At 35.4% G+C, this 20,626-nt stretch overlaps 1 protein-coding gene across 1 annotated transcript in view; it reads right to left on the bottom strand.

Moving 5' to 3' along the window:
• Window positions 1-20,626, bottom strand: part of LOC132545952 (cardioacceleratory peptide receptor-like) — a 49,679-nt gene that overhangs the window by 10,998 nt on the left and 18,055 nt on the right. Inside the window, exon 2 of the mRNA XM_060209634.1 lies at window positions 4,663-4,860. Coding sequence (XP_060065617.1) covers window positions 4,663-4,860 — 198 coding nt within the window. The remainder of the gene's footprint in view (window positions 1-4,662; window positions 4,861-20,626) is intronic.

The raw sequence follows: 20,626 nt of genomic DNA, 5'->3' as shown, positions 1-20,626 counted from the left end.
ATCATCTTTACATTTTTTAAAATGGAAAATATCTAACTTTTCATGAGTCAATCATTTGTATGTCCTAATATTTAAATTTTCTCAGTCTTTACTGTAAAATCATATATATTTTATGTATTTCCGTTGTTCCAGAAAGTCGGGATTTTCAAAAGAATAGTTTATTCTCCCACCTCTGCCCATGTAGGATAGGCATGTCCCATGTGGAACACCCATGGAGGATAAATCTCAGTCGGTTACCACAACTGACTCAAACCTACGAGTGGATGCTTTGTTTCCAGGTTCCGTAATGCGCGACTGTAACATCACAGTTAACATTAACTATAACAATCCCTGTCCAGTGAACACAAATAAACGTCGGAGGATCATCTATGACTCTGATTCTGAATGAACACACGCGTGACACTCACACCATTGCAATTTTTCGCGCGCATAAACAATTGACGTCATTATAAACTGGGAAATCTCCTTTTTGTCTATGACATCGCGGCAAGCCTACCCTACCTTAATAAATGATACGGAGTTAAATGTTGTTCAATACAAGTATTTCCACGTATCTGTCGCTAATTAAAATATCTAATTTCCAAAAAATAAATATTTTTAATGGTTATTCATATTGTGTTTGTAGTCTGTCATTTTGCTCTCGCGGAAAAATGTAGAATTTTGGAAACGTGAATGGTGATATTTATGCGCCATTCAGGTACTTGTACCGTGGGATTTTTTTTTACGTCGTGGTGGAAATAATGGGGTGGGAGAAAAATAATCAACCCCTATCCTCAGAGGATGTGACAGAGAAATCTCCAACCCTCGGGGTGATTTTTTTTTTGTAGTCTAACCCTCGGCAGAGCCTCGGGTTAGACAACAACAAAAATCACCCCTCGGGTTGGAGATTTCTCTATCACACCCTCAGGGTAGGGGAAGATTCTATTAGTATTTGTATTTTGAATAATGTTAGTATACATGAAAACGTTTCTGAAATGTGAATATTGTATATTTTGTCATATATTGTATCCTGACCACATAGAATATGAACTCTGTTAAATATATTAACAGGAAGATCAAAAGTATACTACTATCAGTATATGTTATGTGTGTAACGAAAATTTAAATACCATAAGCTCTGAGTAATTGATTATTCGAAAGCGTTGAAAATATTCACTAAAGCTGTATTGCTTTTGTTACATAATATTCAATCTAAGCTACTTTAAGGTGACGAAGCTTGAACAGTGATAAATCTAGCATTAAAAAAACAACAAAGAAATTGTTTGGAATTGCCATGCATTTATTCATGTCTTTTGACTTTCAAATGGGACATTAATCCATTTGCTATAAAATTGAGAAATGGTGTTCCGTTTTTTTTTTTTTTTTTTTAAAACTTCAGACATGTTTTCGAAATCATCACATTTTAGTATGAAAAAGGATTATAGACTTAAGCTAACCGAGAACAACATTTATCGTTCACCGTATTTAACACTTTATGTGCTATAATGAAAATGCAACCGCATGATTACTCCTTGTATGGATACCATACAATAATGAGTTTCACGTCAAATAAATCCGGTTCGTGAAACTGTCAGAGCATATGTTAAGAGAGATCTGTGATTTTCTGGTCGACTTTATTGACTTTGAAAATCGTAATCACAGGCAATCCTCGCTTCAATAATTTCTGACATGACGAAATATTGCTAGAAAGAAAATTGTGGCTGATTCACTTGAGACAAAAGCTATTTAGAACAAACGCGACCATTCACTTTTGATGCTCTAGAATTTAATAGTGCTTTAGGTTGTGGTGTGTTTTTATTTATGTTTGTAAGCTGCGATTGTAGGAAATAACACTAAACATTGTAACATCCGGGCAATACATCAGTTTGACTGGGCCTTGCAAAGCAATTGAGTGTTATACTGAGAAGATTCCTTTGCTTTTGAATATTATGCATATCTTTAATGTCAGGATAAATACAACCGTGGAAGAAAGCTTTTATTGGTGCTCATAATCTATGCTGTCGATGAAAAGCTGACCGTTTACTGCATCGGATTCTTGCAACCGCGGAAAGCATGCAAATGGAAAGCAAAGCGTAGATAAATATTTAAAGATCATCCACCATAAGTTCCCGTAGCCATGATGGTCCCGCGTCAAGATGGCTAACGCTGTTAATAGTAACAAATCAAATACCCCCCCCCCCCCCCCCCCCAAAAAAAAAAAAAAATATTGTTCGGAATCACAGGCGTTTTCCAATAGCTTTTGACATTTTAAATGAAATAAGAACCCATTTGTTATATGACTGAGTCATGGGTCTTAAGCATTTGTAAAACACTGGAACTGAGTTCCAAATAATCACATTTTAACATGGAAAAGCTAGTCAGTCAGGTGTCGTCAGTCGCTCGCCGTATTGAACGCTCTAAAAGTATTGCCATGAAAATACAAGCAGAGTAATTAATTTCACGTTAAACAAGTCCAAAGTCGCGAAACAGTCATTACGTATGTCAATGAAGATATGTGATTTTGCGGTCGGTTTGATGAATTTGGAATAGCGTAATCGCGCGCAATTCTCACATCCGACCTGATGAAATATTACGTGAATTGAAAGAGCGTTAGGGAAGAGCTAATTAGGGAGAATCCTATCACCCACCTGTGGGTGCATTTGAATTTATTTGTGCTGTAGGCTGTGTTTTGTTAAGATTTATGTTTGTAAGCTGCGAATGCCATTACACCAAATGCGCTAACATCCTGATAACAAATCAGGTTGACTCAACCTAGCTAAATGATTGACAGTACGGAAATTCCAATACCATTTTTGTTGTTCCATTGCAAGTTAGAGTAACATAATTACTCTTTTGCTGTTGCATATATACATTAAATATTTTTTACCACGAATGAAGAAAAATTTTATATTGTGTTGACGCACATATTCTGTTCTGTCGATATAAAAATGTTTCGAATTAAAAATGATTTAGAGCTGGCATTTTACTGAGAAGCCTTTCTGCACTTAAATGGTAAAGATGGTGAACAACGCTAAGGTAAATATTTAAATAAAACACGTTCCCTTTCTTGGGTGTTATCTGTCTAGAACACTTTAGTCGCAAACCCTCTCCCTCCAGCATCACTGATGAGCCCGAGAATGTTGAAACAGGTGTATATACGAAACAGGTGTTATATGTTTGTTTTCATTCATTGTAATCCTTCAAAAAAGGACATACTCTGGTACCAGAAACAACAATTAAGGATATCATTGAACCCTTTTAGATATGATTAACACTGTACCAAAAGGGGTCGTAGTTTCACTTTTACTTTTGGATTTTAAAACAAGAATGTCTAGGTCGTATAAAAATAATCCGAACCATAATGTCGCCGTCTGAAGGGCCAGGTCGCCCTAAGTCTTTTGAAAATGACGTTTCGCCTTTAAAAGTTAATCATTAGTTTATCGATATTTCTGTTATTACAGCTGACCTGCATTGATGTTTTGCTGAAAATGTTTATATTCACATATTTCTATTGAGTGTAAATACACCCGCGTCCCTTAACATTGATTACTTTATAGATTATTTTTCTATAACAGTCTGACATTATAACTTTCACTAATAAGACTCAGTGTGTTGTATGGGTTGGGGGTTTTCCTTGCATGTTGTTTATTTTCAAGCCATAAAAATATTTACTAAATAAACATCTAATGAGATATGATTACAAACCTGCAGCAATCACTCTCCTACTTCAACAGATTATAACCAATCGATGATACAAATGCCAGGAAACTGTCAATTATGGAATGATCAAAAGGATATAGTAACAACTAATTTAAAAGTGCTGAAACTAATACCACTTATAAATTCATTCAAATATTGACTTAGAACATACACATGTACTTGACGGTCTACTAAAATGGTCAGAAATATGAAATTCACGAAACTTATAGAATTATTTGACTGCTACACCTCTTCATATATATTTGAATTTCTTTCGATCGCTAAATACCTCCTAGGTTTAAAATGTATGCGTTTAGCATCACCGACGAGTCCTAGAAGTACGAAACAGCTGTATGATGCTGTTTAATTCATTGTTTGGCACTTCTGTATCTAACTCTTTGTATTAAATGGTGTTATTTATTTATGTTTTTTGTACAATCATCTAATCACATTGAAATACACAAATCTTGAATTACGATGTTATAAAGAAACTTTCACAGGAAATGGGGTTAGTTTACGAGATGAGTCGTGCCTCTCCGTCGGAGAAATCTTCAACGAGACAATTCCCTGTAGAAATCATTCAGCATTTATCTGAACCACATGGCTTTAACACTATATTTCAGTCTTAATATCTAATAATATCTATCATTTTTGATAATTCTCCTGTCAAAGGGCAAATTAACGAAGCAATTTCAAATGCATTACAACCGATTGAGCTGCTAAACAATTTCCAGCTGTCACGGCTCAATCTTGTGTACGTATGATAGAATTGTGAGAGTTGCACAGTTACTGATGCTGGGGTCATAAAATCACACATGTATTCGCTATTCAGGTTAAATATTAGACAGCATTCTATGATGCTGCGAAATCTTTAATTCAGGACCTGTATAAAAATTCACTAATAATGATATTATATCAAACCGTGATATTGCCAACTTTTAATGCCCTGCCTATTGGATTACACCTTGGTAGTGACTTACGTACTTTTGCCTCTCATACTCATCGGCCTTGCTATGGCGTCAAGACGGTCGATGCTGAGTGCTACCAGCGCATATGTCGAACCATAAGTACCAACTGCCTGGATAAACTTAATGAGCTTACATCCTATGTGTCCAGCGTACCACTGGATAGTTAGCTTCCAAATTATGTCTGTCAGCACGGAGAAAAATGCTACCAGCAGATCTGAAACAGAACAATCAAAATTAGACCACATTTATCAGTATAACTATGTTGCAAATATATCTATTTTTTAAAATCAAATTTTCTAAATTTTGGGAGAATTTGTTAACTTGTCATTCAGTATGTGGACATATTGCTAAGATATACGGAGAGTGAGTTTTAAGTAGTGTGAAACAAATATCACTTAGAAAGGATGATTAGGCCCACTCTATCAACGACGTCTAACGCATTGTTAATTGCTCAGCAACTGCCTAATAGACTATAGCATTTGACCTTGAGTATCCTTGAAATCAAGGTCAATTGTAAACTGCCATAATGCATATGAGATATATCAAGCGAATTATTTATCTAAAAATTTTATTCTGAGGCATAATTAACATTGTACAATGTCAAGTATTAACATAAAAAAGTTGAGGCAGAACAGCAGCTGGCTGCTACCGTGCTGATAAATCCGTTTCTCATCTTTCTGAGAAAAAATAAATTGCCACGGGTAGGGAGCGTCGAACCAAGCACAATGGACCTTCAGCTGAAGTTACGTAAGCAGCACAGTCTTCTTAATATTCTTTTAAAATATTCAAATTTAAAATTAGAAATGACTATTTTTCCAAAAATGATCGAGTATTTGCAGCTACCTTCATTTTTGACATATATATATATATATATATATTTTTTTGATATTTGCTACGTTTTGATTTCCACGCTCGAACTGATTCGTGGATTTACACTACAGGTCTTACTCATTCTTTATCAAAAGATACTAGTACTTATATTAAATGTCATCTCCATTTATTTTGTGTTTTAGGGCTATGAACTTTCGACACTACTAGTGTCTATACTGTCTAAAGAGATATTTGCAAAATCGGAAAAGCCTGCTAAAAGTCCCAATAGAGCTCCAAGCATCGGAATAAATCTGAAAAAAAACGATGCTTACGAGAGCGAATAAAACATCTGATGGATATGTGAACTCTCACTGGGAAATTAAAAGGGACAAATTGTTCCGTAATAGATCCCTAATGACCATCTGGCGACACATACTTCGTAATTTCTTCTCATAAAATTTGTTTCGTTTACGGTACTGGAAGTCTTATTAATTAATATGTTGCTTTTGAAATACTTTAAGAGATGCAACACTACTGGTTATGTGGGTACAGCGTAGAGTGGAACTATTTTAGGACATCTGCTAGCTTACTTTCAAAATATTCTCTCTTAAATGGTTTAATCTTTGCTAGAAAAATTGAAGTCCCATGCTGGTATGAAAATAACTGATTTGCAAGCTAAAGGAATGCACATTCGTGATACACTATGTGTTCTTTCATAGCACCATGGAACTAGAATTATATTTCTAACAAAACATATCGTTTATTCATTAGAATATATACACATATCAATTTGATGATTTAACGAAGGATTATTTTGATACATCACTACGAGTAAGAACTTCCGTGACATGACGTGACAAAACGTGACGTCATTGACGGTTCATTGGCGCCACTTTCAGTTCCATCACCTTCCAAACGGAAATGTAAAGTGTTAGACATTGGTTCTGTGAGCATACGTAATGGGCAGTTTGTATACTTCTTTAGTCGGAAAAAGCGTTAATGGATAATACGTTTTAGCGATTGGGGACAGTGGACAATGAGAGAAAAAAATGGTCAGAACTCTTCGGCAACCTTGATAAGGATAAAATGAAATATGGTGCGATATTGAAGCCATTTTGTTCATTTACAACTACATTAATTTCTACAGGATATCATGGGTTATGTCCCCTTATCGCTAGTCGAGTCGTGGACATGTGAGCGCACAGGTAGAATGGGATCAGTCATGGATGAGTGATTTTATCAGACTTAGACTCGGAGACTCGTGCAATCATGGATATATAAGTATCTGTTGTAGCCAACATAGATGTTACACACTTTGTAGTCCGTGCTACATCCATGCTCAAATTTACAAACAAAAATACCCACTTTCAATGATTATTATAAAATAACAGAGTGTTGCATAAAAAAGATCACATTTTATTATATGAGTGCACATGGTTAGTTATTTCGAACGACGTGCTAGTAAGATCGAAACCGTCTTGAAATTGAATGATATTTTTTCAAAAAATTAAATTTTTCTGATAAAACAGGTCATCATGAGATAATTAATTTCACTTTAATGAAAACGATGTGGCATTACTATGATGGATCTGGCACTGAACATTACAACTAGCTGTTTAGAAAAATACCATGTGATCTTCCGTCAAAAAAAAATCCCTATAGGTACAGTTCAGTCCAAAAACTTTGCAGCTGAGAACATGGATCTTACCACTGTGGTACCGTTACGTTATTCGTTGTAGGCATATTTATTGTAGAGTTTTAAATGTTTAGATTTCTTTGGAAAAATGGAACTTGAACTCTGTGTGCTTCTTAAACTTATTATTATTTATGCTAATAGAATTTACACTGGAAGTTGAACACAAGGAACAATCGTCCAGTGTCTTCTGATCACCTTTGGATTTTCCTTAGTCGCCTGTTGGATTTCAAAGTTCTTACCCCTAAAGGGCGAAACTGTTGCAAGGTACAGTTTATTTGGCTCTACTGTATCTAGCTGTCCTATAAAAGAACATAGTGACGGTTGAAGGCTTCCTTTTGGGAGGAGAGAAACGCCCACCATCCACCCTTTTGTGAATTTCTTATATCCGGCCCATAAAGTCGGCTGTGTGAGTAAACACTCATTTGCATATATAGTAAAAGGTTTCGCTCAAAATCCAATGCAACTAATAAAACCAACCTGTCGAAAGGTATTCCTGGTTAAATAACAAATTACGCAGCAATATTTTCACGATAAAAATGAAATATGGTGCGATATTGAAGCCATTTTGTTCATTTACAACTACATTAATTTCTACGGGATATCATGGGTTATGTCCCCTTATCGCTAGTCGAGTCGTGGACATGTGAGCGCACAGGTAGAATGGGATCAGTCATGGATGAGTGATTTTATCAGACTTAGACTCGGAGACTCGTGCAATCATGGATATATAAGTATCTGTTGTAGCCAACATAGATGTTACACACTTTGTAGTCCGTGCTACATCCATGCTCAAATTTACAAACAAAAATACCCACTTTCAATGATTATTATAAAATAACAGAGTGTTGCATAAAAAGATCACATGTTATTATATGAGTGCACATGGTTAGTTATTTCGAACGACGTGCTAGTAAGATCGAAACCGTCTTGAAATTGAATGATATTTTTTCAAAAAATTAAATTTTTCTGATAAAACAGGTCATCATGAGATAATTAATTTCACTTTAATGAAAACGATGTAGCATTACTATGATGGATCTGGCACTGAACATTACAACTAGCTGTTTAGAAAAATACCATGTGATCTTCCGTCAAAAAAAAAATCCCTATAGGTACAATTCAGTCCAAAAACTTTGCAGCTGAGAACATGGATCTTACCACTGTGGTACCGTTACGTTATTCGTTGTAGGCATATTTATTGTAGAGTTTTAAATGTTTATATTTCTTTGGAAAAATGGAACTTGAACCCTGTGTGCTTCTTAAACTTATTATTATTTATGCTAATAGAATTTACACTGGAAGTTGAACACAAGGAACAATCGTCCAGTGTCTTCTGATCACCTTTGGATTTTCCTTAGTCGCCTGTTGGATTTCAAAGTTCTTACCCCTAAAGGGCGAAACTGTTGCAAGGTACAGTTTATTTGGCTCTACTGTATCTAGCTGTCCTATAAAAGAACATAGTGACGGTTGAAGGCTTCCTTTTGGGAGGAGAGAAACGCCCACCATCCACCCTTTTGTGAATTTCTTATATCCGGCCCATAAAGTCGGCTGTGTGAGTAAACACTCATTTGCATATATAGTAAAAGGTTTCGCTCAAAATCCAATGCAACTAATAAAACCAACCTGTCGAAAGGTATTCCTGGTTAAATAACAAATTACGCAGCAATATTTTCACGATAAAAATGAAATATGGTGCGATATTGAAGCCATTTTGTTCATTTACAACTACATTAATTTCTACAGGATATCATGGGTTATGTCCCCTTATCGCTAGTCGAGTCGTGGACATGTGAGCGCACAGGTAGAATGGGATCAGTCATGGATGAGTGATTTTATCAGACTTAGACTCGGAGACTCGTGCAATCATGGATATATAAGTATCTGTTGTAGCCAACATAGATGTTACACACTTTGTAGTCCGTGCTACATCCATGCTCAAATTTACAAACAAAAATACCCACTTTCAATGATTATTATAAAATAACAGAGTGTTGCATAAAAAGATCACATGTTATTATATGAGTGCACATGGTTAGTTATTTCGAACGACGTGCTAGTAAGATCGAAACCGTCTTGAAATTGAATGATATTTTTTCAAAAAATTAAATTTTTCTGATAAAACAGGTCATCATGAGATAATTAATTTCACTTTAATGAAAACGATGTAGCATTACTATGATGGATCTGGCACTGAACATTACAACTAGCTGTTTAGAAAAATACCATGTGATCTTCCGTCAAAAAAAAAAATCCCTATAGGTACAATTCAGTCCAAAAACTTTGCAGCTGAGAACATGGATCTTACCACTGTGGTACCGTTACGTTATTCGTTGTAGGCATATTTATTGTAGAGTTTTAAATGTTTATATTTCTTTGGAAAAATGGAACTTGAACCCTGTGTGCTTCTTAAACTTATTATTATTTATGCTAATAGAATTTACACTGGAAGTTGAACACAAGGAACAATCGTCCAGTGTCTTCTGATCACCTTTGGATTTTCCTTAGTCGCCTGTTGGATTTCAAAGTTCTTACCCCTAAAGGGCGAAACTGTTGCAAGGTACAGTTTATTTGGCTCTACTGTATCTAGCTGTCCTATAAAAGAACATAGTGACGGTTGAAGGCTTCCTTTTGGGAGGAGAGAAACGCCCACCATCCACCCTTTTGTGAATTTCTTATATCCGGCCCATAAAGTCGGCTGTGTGAGTAAACACTCATTTGCATATATAGTAAAAGGTTTCGCTCAAAATCCAATGCAACTAATAAAACCAACCTGTCGAAAGGTATTCCTGGTTAAATAACAAATTACGCAGCAATATTTTCACGATAAAAATGAAATATGGTGCGATATTGAAGCCATTTTGTTCATTTACAACTACATTAATTTCTACGGGATATCATGGGTTATGTCCCCTTATCGCTAGTCGAGTCGTGGACATGTGAGCGCACAGGTAGAATGGGATCAGTCATGGATGAGTGATTTTATCAGACTTAGACTCGGAGACTCGTGCAATCATGGATATATAAGTATCTGTATTATAAAATAACAGAGTGTTGCATAAAAAGATCACATTACAACTTATTATATGAGTGCACATGGTTAGTTATTTCGAACGACGTGCTAGTAAGATCGAAACCGTCTTGAAATTGAATGATATTTTTTCAAAAAATTAAATTTTTCTGATAAAACAGGTCATCATGAGATAATTAATTTCACTTTAATGAAAACGATGTTGCATTACTATGATGGATCTGGCACTGAACATTACAACTAGCTGTTTGTGAAAAATACCATATATGATCGCTCAAAAAAAAAATCCCTATAAAGTAATTTTCAATAAAAATGAAATATGGTGCGATATTGAAGCCATTTTGTTCATTTACAAAAACTTTGCAGCTGAGAACATGGATGAGTGATTTTATCACTGATTAGACTCGGAGACTCGTGCACGTTATATTCTTTGTAGCCAACATATGTTACACACTTTGGTACCGTGCTACATCCGTTGTAGAGTTTTAAATGTTTATATTTCTTTGGAAAAATGGAACTTGAACCCTGTGTGCTTCTTAAAACTTATTATTATTTATGCTAATAGAATTTACATAAGTTGAACACAAGGAACAATCGTCCAGTGTCTTCCGATCACCTTTGGATTTTCCTTAGTCGCCTGTTGGATTTCAAAGTTCTTACCCCTAAAGGGCGAAACTGTTGCAAGGTACAGTTTATTTGGCTTTATTTTCACAGCTGTCCTATAAAACCTTTGGATTTTCCTTAGTCGCCTGTTGGATTATCAAAGAACATAAAAGGCTTTTTTTTCCTTTTGGGAGGAGAGAAACGCCCACCATCCACCCTTTTGTGAATTTCTTATATCCGGCCCATAAAGTCGGCTGTGTGAGTAAACACTCATTTGCATATATAGTAAAAGGTTTCGCTCAAAATCCAATGCAACTAATAAAACCAACCTGTTGAAAGGTATTCATTTTTAAATAACAAATTACGTAGCAATATTTTCACGAAAAAAACTGAAATATGGTGCGATATTGAAGCTATTTTGTTCATTTACAACTACATTAATTTCTGCGGAACATCATGGGTTATGTCCCCTTATCGCTAGTCGAGTCGTGGTCATGTGAGCGCACAGGTAGAATGGGATCAGTCATGGATGAATGATTTTATCAGACTCGCAGACTCGTGCAATCATGGATATATAGGTATCTGTTGTAGCCTACATAGAGGTTACACACCTAGTAGTCCGTGCTATTGATCCATTTTCTAAACCACAAACAAACAAAAAAAACCCACTTTCAATGATTATTATAAAATATAGAGTGCTGCATAAAAAAATCACATTTGATTATATCAGTGCATATGGTCAGTTATTTCGAAGGACGTGTTGGTAAAATCGAACCTGAGAGTCTTTTGTTGTTTACCTGGACAGGTGTGAACTATAGCCATCTCTTTCATGAGCGAATTTCTCATTGTCCAACTCTATGTCCTATATGCTTTCACACATTACTACAGTCAATATACGATGAAATCATCTGATACCGATGACTTTGGTTAAAACAAATAAAACTGCGAGAAGATCTAGAATTTAAAAATACATTTAGACAGAACAACTAAGTTTTACTGTAGTAATTAAAATTTGAATATTAACAACTGAAACCTCTAAATCAAGGATTCGGATCGGAAGGGATCTAAAACATCTACCGTTAACTTTAACTTAAAGTAACCCATTACACTAAAGAAAAAGGCATTGATTAGAAATTGATTTTACACCGATGTGAAGCCGCTCACCGGTACTGAAACATGTGGGGAAAAAATGAACATTTTCATGCAGTGCTATAAGACTTCGTTTGTAAGAAATACTGTCACTGGTTGTAGATTTAAAACCCCGAGTACGCAAGATTATTGAAATTTGATTTATTTTAAATAATATGAAGCAAAAGAAGCCAATCAGTGCCCTTTCAGCATATTTAATTGAAAAAAGGATTGGGCACAAGTAATCGAAATGATGTAAAGCCCTCTCTCGCATTATTACAAACAAACAGTTACAATTGATCAGAGAGCAAACTTAAACATAAATAATTTTTAAATATTAATATACTGTAATCATATATCACAGAGTAAATCTAAAGACAATCCCTTAACTCACAACTTTCCTATATTCACAATTTCGTATTATACATACGCCCGAGACGTTTTATTTGATTGAGGACGATGTAATAATTATAAGATTTATATGGAAACTTCTTTTCACATCTCAAACAACCATCGATTTAATTGTTTCATATTTAACTGTTTCCTTTCGAAACAAAATAGAAAAATACCATGTGATCTCATGTGACAGGGTCATGCGATCCAAAACCTTTGCAGCTGAGGGCAGGGATCTCACCACGGTGCTACCGTTACGTTATTGATTGTAGGCCTATTAATTGTAGAGTGTGAAATGTTATGTTTTTTTTCAAAACAGGAAATTGAACCCTGTTTGCCTATTGATCTTATTTCTGCTAATAGAATTTACATTGGAATTTTAACACAAGGAACACTCGTCCAGTGTCTTCCGATCACTTTAGAGGTTCCTTAACTTCACAGTTTTAACCCCTAAAGGGCGAAACTGTTGCAAGTCTTTTGGTAGTGTAGAAACGCCCACCATCCACCCTTTTGTGAATTTCTTATATCCGGCCCATAAAGTCGGCTGTGTGAGTAAACACTCATTTGCATATATAGTACACAGTTTCGCTTGAAATCCAATGCAACTAATAAAACCAACTTGTTGAGAGGTATTCATTTTTATAATAACAAATTACGTAGCAATATTTTCACGAAAAAAACTGAAATATGGTGAGATATTGAAGCTATTTGGTTCATTTACAACTACATTAATTTCTGCGGAACATCATGGGTTATGTCCCCTTATCGCTAGTCGAGTCGTGGTCATGTGAGCGCACAGGTAGAATGGGATCAGTCATGGATGAATGATTTTATCAGACTCGGAGACCCGTGCAATCATGGATATATAGGTATCTGTTGTAGCCTACATAGAGGTTACACACCTAGTAGTCCGTGCTATTGATCCATTTTCTAAACCACAAACAAACAAAAAAAAAACCCACTTTCAATGATTATTATAAAATATAGAGTGCTGCATAAAAAAATCACATTTGATTATATCAGTGCATATGGTCAGTTATTTCGAAGGACGTGTTGGTAAAATCGAACCTGAGAGTCTTTTGTTGTTTACCTGGACAGGTGTGAACTATAGCCATCTCTTTCATGGGCTAATTTCTCATGGTCCAACTCTATGTCCTATATGCTTTCACACATTACTACAGTCAATATACGAAGAAATCATCTGATACCGATGACTTTGGTTAAAACAAATAAAACTGCGAGAAGATCTAGAATTTAAAAATACATTTAGACAGAACAACTAAGTTTTACTGTAGTAATTAAAATTTGAATATTAACAACTGAAACCTCTAAATCAAGGATTCGGATCGGAAGGGATCTAAAACATCTACCGTTAACTTTAACTTAAAGTAACCCATTACACTAAAGAAAAAGGCATTGATTAGAAATTGATTTTACACCGGTGTGAAGCCGCTCACCGGTACTGAAACATGTGGGGAAAAAATAAACATTTTCATGAAGACAAGTGCTATAAGACTTCGTTTGTAAGAAATACTGTCACTGGTTGTAGATTTAAAACCCCGAGTACGCAAAATTATTGAAATTTGATTTATTTTAAATAATATGAAGCAAAAGAAGCCAATCAGTGCCCTTTCAGCATATTTAATTGAAAAAAGGATTGGGCACAAGTAATCGAAATGATGTAAAGCCCTCTCTCGCATTATTACAAACAAACAGTTACAATTGATCAGAGAGCAAACTTAAACATAAATAATTTTTAAATATTAATATACTGTAATCATATATCACAGAGTAAATCTAAAGACAATCCCTTAACTCACAACTTTCCTATATTCACAATTTCGTATTATACATACGCCCGAGACGTTTTATTTGATTGAGGACGATGTAATAATTATAAGATTTATATGGAAACTTCTTTTCACATCTCAAACAACCATCGATTTAATTGTTTTATATTTAACTGTTTCCTTTCGAAACAAAATAGAAAAATACCATGTGATCTTCCGTGAAAAAAAAATCATAGGTCATGCGATCCAAAACCTTTGCAGCTGAGAACATGGATCTTACCACTGTGCTACCGTTACGTTTCCACCCTTTTGTGAATTTCTTATATCCGGCCCATAAAGTCGGCTGTGTGAGGCTTTTTCATTTGCATATATAGTAAAAGGTTTCGCTCAAAATCCAATGCAACTAATTGCATATATAGTAAAAGGTTTCGCTAATGCAACTAATAAAACCAACCTGTCGAAAGGTATTCCTGGTTAAATAACAAATTACGCAGCAATATTTTCACGATAAAAATGAAATATGGTGCGATATTGAAGCCATTTTGTTCATTTACAACTACATTAATTTCTACGGGATATCATGGGTTATGTCCCCTTATCGCTAGTCGAGTCGTGGACATGTGAGCGCACAGGTAGAATGGGATCAGTCATGGATGAGTGATTTTATCAGACTTAGACTCGGAGACTCGTGCAATCATGGATATATAAGTATCTGTTGTAGCCAACATAGATGTTACACACTTTGTAGTCCGTGCTACATCCATGCTCAAATTTACAAACAAAAATACCCACTTTCAATGATTATTATAAAATAACAGAGTGTTGCATAAAAAGATCACATGTTATTATATGAGTGCACATGGTTAGTTATTTCGAACGACGTGCTAGTAAGATCGAAACCGTCTTGAAATTGAATGATATTTTTTCAAAAAATTAAATTTTTCTGATAAAACAGGTCATCATGAGATAATTAATTTCACTTTAATGAAAACGATGTAGCATTACTATGATGGATCTGGCACTGAACATTACAACTAGCTGTTTAGAAAAATACCATGTGATCTTCCGTCAAAAAAAAAATCCCTATAGGTACAATTCAGTCCAAAAACTTTGCAGCTGAGAACATGGATCTTACCACTGTGGTACCGTTACGTTATTCGTTGTAGGCATATTTATTGTAGAGTTTTAAATGTTTATATTTCTTTGGAAAAATGGAACTTGAACCCTGTGTGCTTCTTAAACTTATTATTATTTATGCTAATAGAATTTACACTGGAAGTTGAACACAAGGAACAATCGTCCAGTGTCTTCTGATCACCTTTGGATTTTCCTTAGTCGCCTGTTGGATTTCAAAGTTCTTACCCCTAAAGGGCGAAACTGTTGCAAGGTACAGTTTTTTTGGCTCTACTGTATCTAGCTGTCCTATAAAAGAACATAGTGACGGTTGAAGGCTTCCTTTTGGGAGGAGAGAAACGCCCACCATCCACCCTTTTGTGAATTTCTTATATCCGGCCCATAAAGTCGGCTGTGTGAGTAAACACTCATTTGCATATATAGTAAAAGGTTTCGCTCAAAATCCAATGCAACTAATAAAACCAACCTGTCGAAAGGTATTCCTGGTTAAATAACAAATTACGCAGCAATATTTTCACGATAAAAATGAAATATGGTGCGATATTGAAGCCATTTTGTTCATTTACAACTACATTAATTTCTACGGGATATCATGGGTTATGTCCCCTTATCGCTAGTCGAGTCGTGGACATGTGAGCGCACAGGTAGAATGGGATCAGTCATGGATGAGTGATTTTATCAGACTTAGACTCGGAGACTCGTGCAATCATGGATATATAAGTATCTGTTGTAGCCAACATAGATGTTACACACTTTGTAGTCCGTGCTACATCCATGCTCAAATTTACAAACAAAAATACCCACTTTCAATGATTATTATAAAATAACAGAGTGTTGCATAAAAAGATCACATGTTATTATATGAGTGCACATGGTTAGTTATTTCGAACGACGTGCTAGTAAGATCGAAACCGTCTTGAAATTGAATGATATTTTTTCAAAAAATTAAATTTTTCTGATAAAACAGGTCATCATGAGATAATTAATTTCACTTTAATGAAAACGATGTAGCATTACTATGATGGATCTGGCACTGAACATTACAACTAGCTGTTTAGAAAAATACCATGTGATCTTCCGTCAAAAAAAAAATCCCTATAGGTACAATTCAGTCCAAAAACTTTGCAGCTGAGAACATGGATCTTACCACTGTGGTACCGTTACGTTATTCGTTGTAGGCATATTTATTGTAGAGTTTTAAATGTTTATATTTCTTTGGAAAAATGGAACTTGAACCCTGTGTGCTTCTTAAACTTATTATTATTTATGCTAATAGAATTTACACTGGAAGTTGAACACAAGGAACAATCGTCCAGTGTCTTCTGATCACCTTTGGATTTTCCTTAGTCGCCTGTTGGATTTCAAAGTTCTTACCCCTAAAGGGCGAAACTGTTGCAAGGTACAGTTTATTTGGCTCTACTGTATCTAGCTGTCCTATAAAAGAACATAGTGACGGTTGAAGGCTTTTTTTTGGGAGGAGAGAAACGCCCACCATCCACCCTTTTGTGAATTTCTTATATCCGGCCCATAAAGTCGGCTGTGTGAGTAAACACTCATTTGCATATATAGTAAAAGGTTTCGCTCAAAATCCAATGCAACTAATAAAACCAACCTGTCGAAAGGTATTCCTGGTTAAATAACAAATTACGCAGCAATATTTTCACGATAAAAATGAAATATGGTGCGATATTGAAGCCATTTTGTTCATTTACAACTACATTAATTTCTACGGGATATCATGGGTTATGTCCCCTTATCGCTAGTCGAGTCGTGGACATGTGAGCGCACAGGTAGAATGGGATCAGTCATGGATGAGTGATTTTATCAGACTTAGACTCGGAGACTCGTGCAATCATGGATATATAAGTATCTGTTGTAGCCAACATAGATGTTACACACTTTGTAGTCCGTGCTACATCCATGCTCAAATTTACAAACAAAAATACCCACTTTCAATGATTATTATAAAATAACAGAGTGTTGCATAAAAAGATCACATGTTATTATATGAGTGCACATGGTTAGTTATTTCGAACGACGTGCTAGTAAGATCGAAACCGTCTTGAAATTGAATGATATTTTTTCAAAAAATTAAATTTTTCTGATAAAACAGGTCATCATGAGATAATTAATTTCACTTTAATGAAAACGATGTAGCATTACTATGATGGATCTGGCACTGAACATTACAACTAGCTGTTTAGAAAAATACCATGTGATCTTCCGTCAAAAAAAAAATCCCTATAGGTACAATTCAGTCCAAAAACTTTGCAGCTGAGAACATGGATCTTACCACTGTGGTACCGTTACGTTATTCGTTGTAGGCATATTTATTGTAGAGTTTTAAATGTTTATATTTCTTTGGAAAAATGGAACTTGAACCCTGTGTGCTTCTTAAACTTATTATTATTTATGCTAATAGAATTTACACTGGAAGTTGAACACAAGGAACAATCGTCCAGTGTCTTCTGATCACCTTTGGATTTTCCTTAGTCGCCTGTTGGATTTCAAAGTTCTTACCCCTAAAGGGCGAAACTGTTGCAAGGTACAGTTTTTTTGGCTCTACTGTATCTAGCTGTCCTATAAAAGAACATAGTGACGGTTGAAGGCTTCCTTTTGGGAGGAGAGAAACGCCCACCATCCACCCTTTTGTGAATTTCTTATATCCGGCCCATAAAGTCGGCTGTGTGAGTAAACACTCATTTGCATATATAGTAAAAGGTTTCGCTCAAAATCCAATGCAACTAATAAAACCAACCTGTCGAAAGGTATTCCTGGTTAAATAACAAATTACGCAGCAATATTTTCACGATAAAAATGAAATATGGTGCGATATTGAAGCCATTTTGTTCATTTACAACTACATTAATTTCTACGGGATATCATGGGTTATGTCCCCTTATCGCTAGTCGAGTCGTGGACATGTGAGCGCACAGGTAGAATGGGATCAGTCATGGATGAGTGATTTTATCAGACTTAGACTCGGAGACTCGTGCAATCATGGATATATAAGTATCTGTTGTAGCCAACATAGATGTTACACACTTTGTAGTCCGTGCTACATCCATGCTCAAATTTACAAACAAAAATACCCACTTTCAATGATTATTATAAAATAACAGAGTGTTGCATAAAAAGATCACATGTTATTATATGAGTGCACATGGTTAGTTATTTCGAACGACGTGCTAGTAAGATCGAAACCGTCTTGAAATTGAATGATATTTTTTCAAAAAATTAAATTTTTCTGATAAAACAGGTCATCATGAGATAATTAATTTCACTTTAATGAAAACGATGTAGCATTACTATGATGGATCTGGCACTGAACATTACAACTAGCTGTTTAGAAAAATACCATGTGATCTTCCGTCAAAAAAAAAATCCCTATAGGTACAATTCAGTCCAAAAACTTTGCAGCTGAGAACATGGATCTTACCACTGTGGTACCGTTACGTTATTCGTTGTAGGCATATTTATTGTAGAGTTTTAAATGTTTATATTTCTTTGGAAAAATGGAACTTGAACCCTGTGTGCTTCTTAAACTTATTATTATTTATGCTAATAGAATTTACACTGGAAGTTGAACACAAGGAACAATCGTCCAGTGTCTTCCGATCACCTTTGGATTTTCCTTAGTCGCCTGTTGGATTTCAAAGTTCTTACCCCTAAAGGGCGAAACTGTTGCTAGGTACAGTTTATTTGGCTCTACTGTATCTAGCTGTCCTATAAAAGAAAAAAGTGTCGGTTGAAGGCTTCCTTTTGGGAGGAGGGAAACGCCCACCATCCACCCTTTTGTGAATTTCTTATATCCGGCCCATAAAGTCGGCTGTGTGAGTAAACACTCATTTGCATATATAGTAAAAGGTTTCGCTCAAAATCCAATGCAACTAATAAAACTAACCTGTAGAGAGGTATTCATGTTTAAAATAACAAATTACATAGCAATATTTTCAATAAAAAACTAAAATATGATGAGATTTTGAAGCTATTGCGTTCATTTGCAACTATATTCTTTTCGACGGATACCGTGGGTTATATCCCCTTATCGCTAGTCTAGTCGTGGGCACGTGAGCGTACTGGTAGAATGGGGTCAGTCATGGATGAGTGATTTTGTCAGACTTAAACACGGAGACCCGTGCAGTCATGATTATATAGGTATCTATTTGTAGCCCACATAGAGGTTACATCCATGCTCAAAGTTTGAAACTATGTTTCCACGCGGAGCAATTATCTGGCTTCCGTCATTAGGCGAAATTCAGCGTCGCGGAAATGGAGATAAACACAGATTGAACAACAAAACGGTTTAAGTTTCAGTAGTATGATTTTCAACCAATGATGCAGGATAAATAGAATACATGGTCAATGTCTTAAGATACACACTATGTACGTCAGTGCTAGTACGTTCAACACTGGTCATTTATCTAATAAAGGTGACGTGCAGTTATCGAAACGTCACTCTCAAATATTCTTTTGATTGTTTTAAAAGAACCTCTATACTATTTACATTATCAAGCAGAAGTAAATGTTCCGAAAACATTTTTATTTTATAATTTGATATCTAGAGGTAACAGTATGAAAGATGGAAGGATATGAAGTTCCGGGAATCGAACCCCGGTAACACTGCGCCACCGGACCACCGGAAGGATATGAAGTAGTGACTGAGTTCTACTTAATATTTTTACTGGGTTTGGAGATGTGATCCGGAAACAGTTCGTCATTAAACTATCTGCTTCCATTGTTACAAAAATAAATAAATAAATAAAAATCCCTGTGGCAGAAGCAACAACCAGACTATTGGGTTAATCGGTAGAAGAAGTTCAATAGAACTTAGAGATATGCTCTAGAAATGCTTCAATTTGTGCATTTGATTACTTGTTTCCATGGTAACCAAATAAATAGCCAAACTGGAAACTCCTCAAAACAAGAAGGCTCAATTAGACCAATCGATTGATGGGAGTAGAAAGAGTTGTCTTAAAGAGTTTTGGACATATGGTCCGGAAACAAATAAATCAGTGGTATTGACTATTTGTTTCCTTGGTAACCATGCAAGTATTGAAACTGAAAGCTTCTCCATATCAAAATTCTTCATAAGTCCACTTGCTTGATGTATGTAGAAAGTTTTGTGGAGTTATCTGGAAGAGTCATGGAGTTATGCTCCGGAAACGCTGAAATCGTGATTTTGACTATTTGTTTCATGGTAGCCATAAGTATATATAAAATTAAACCTACTCCACAGGAACATGCAATACTAGACTTCTTGATTGCTGTGTGTAGAAATGTGCTTGGAGGTGTCTTAAACGGTTTTGGAGTACCTTCAGAAGGACGGACGGAATCCATTTGGTGGGGAATGATAACTTGAGATCGTTTCAGCAAATTGAGATATTTTGTTATAAAT

Source organism: Ylistrum balloti, unplaced genomic scaffold (genome assembly GCF_031769215.1).
Source record: "Ylistrum balloti isolate Yb309-2 unplaced genomic scaffold, AGI_CSIRO_Ybal_v1 Utg369868, whole genome shotgun sequence".
Classification (NCBI taxonomy): domain Eukaryota; kingdom Metazoa; phylum Mollusca; class Bivalvia; order Pectinida; family Pectinidae; genus Ylistrum; species Ylistrum balloti.
This window is presented reverse-complemented; position numbering and strand designations above follow the sequence as displayed.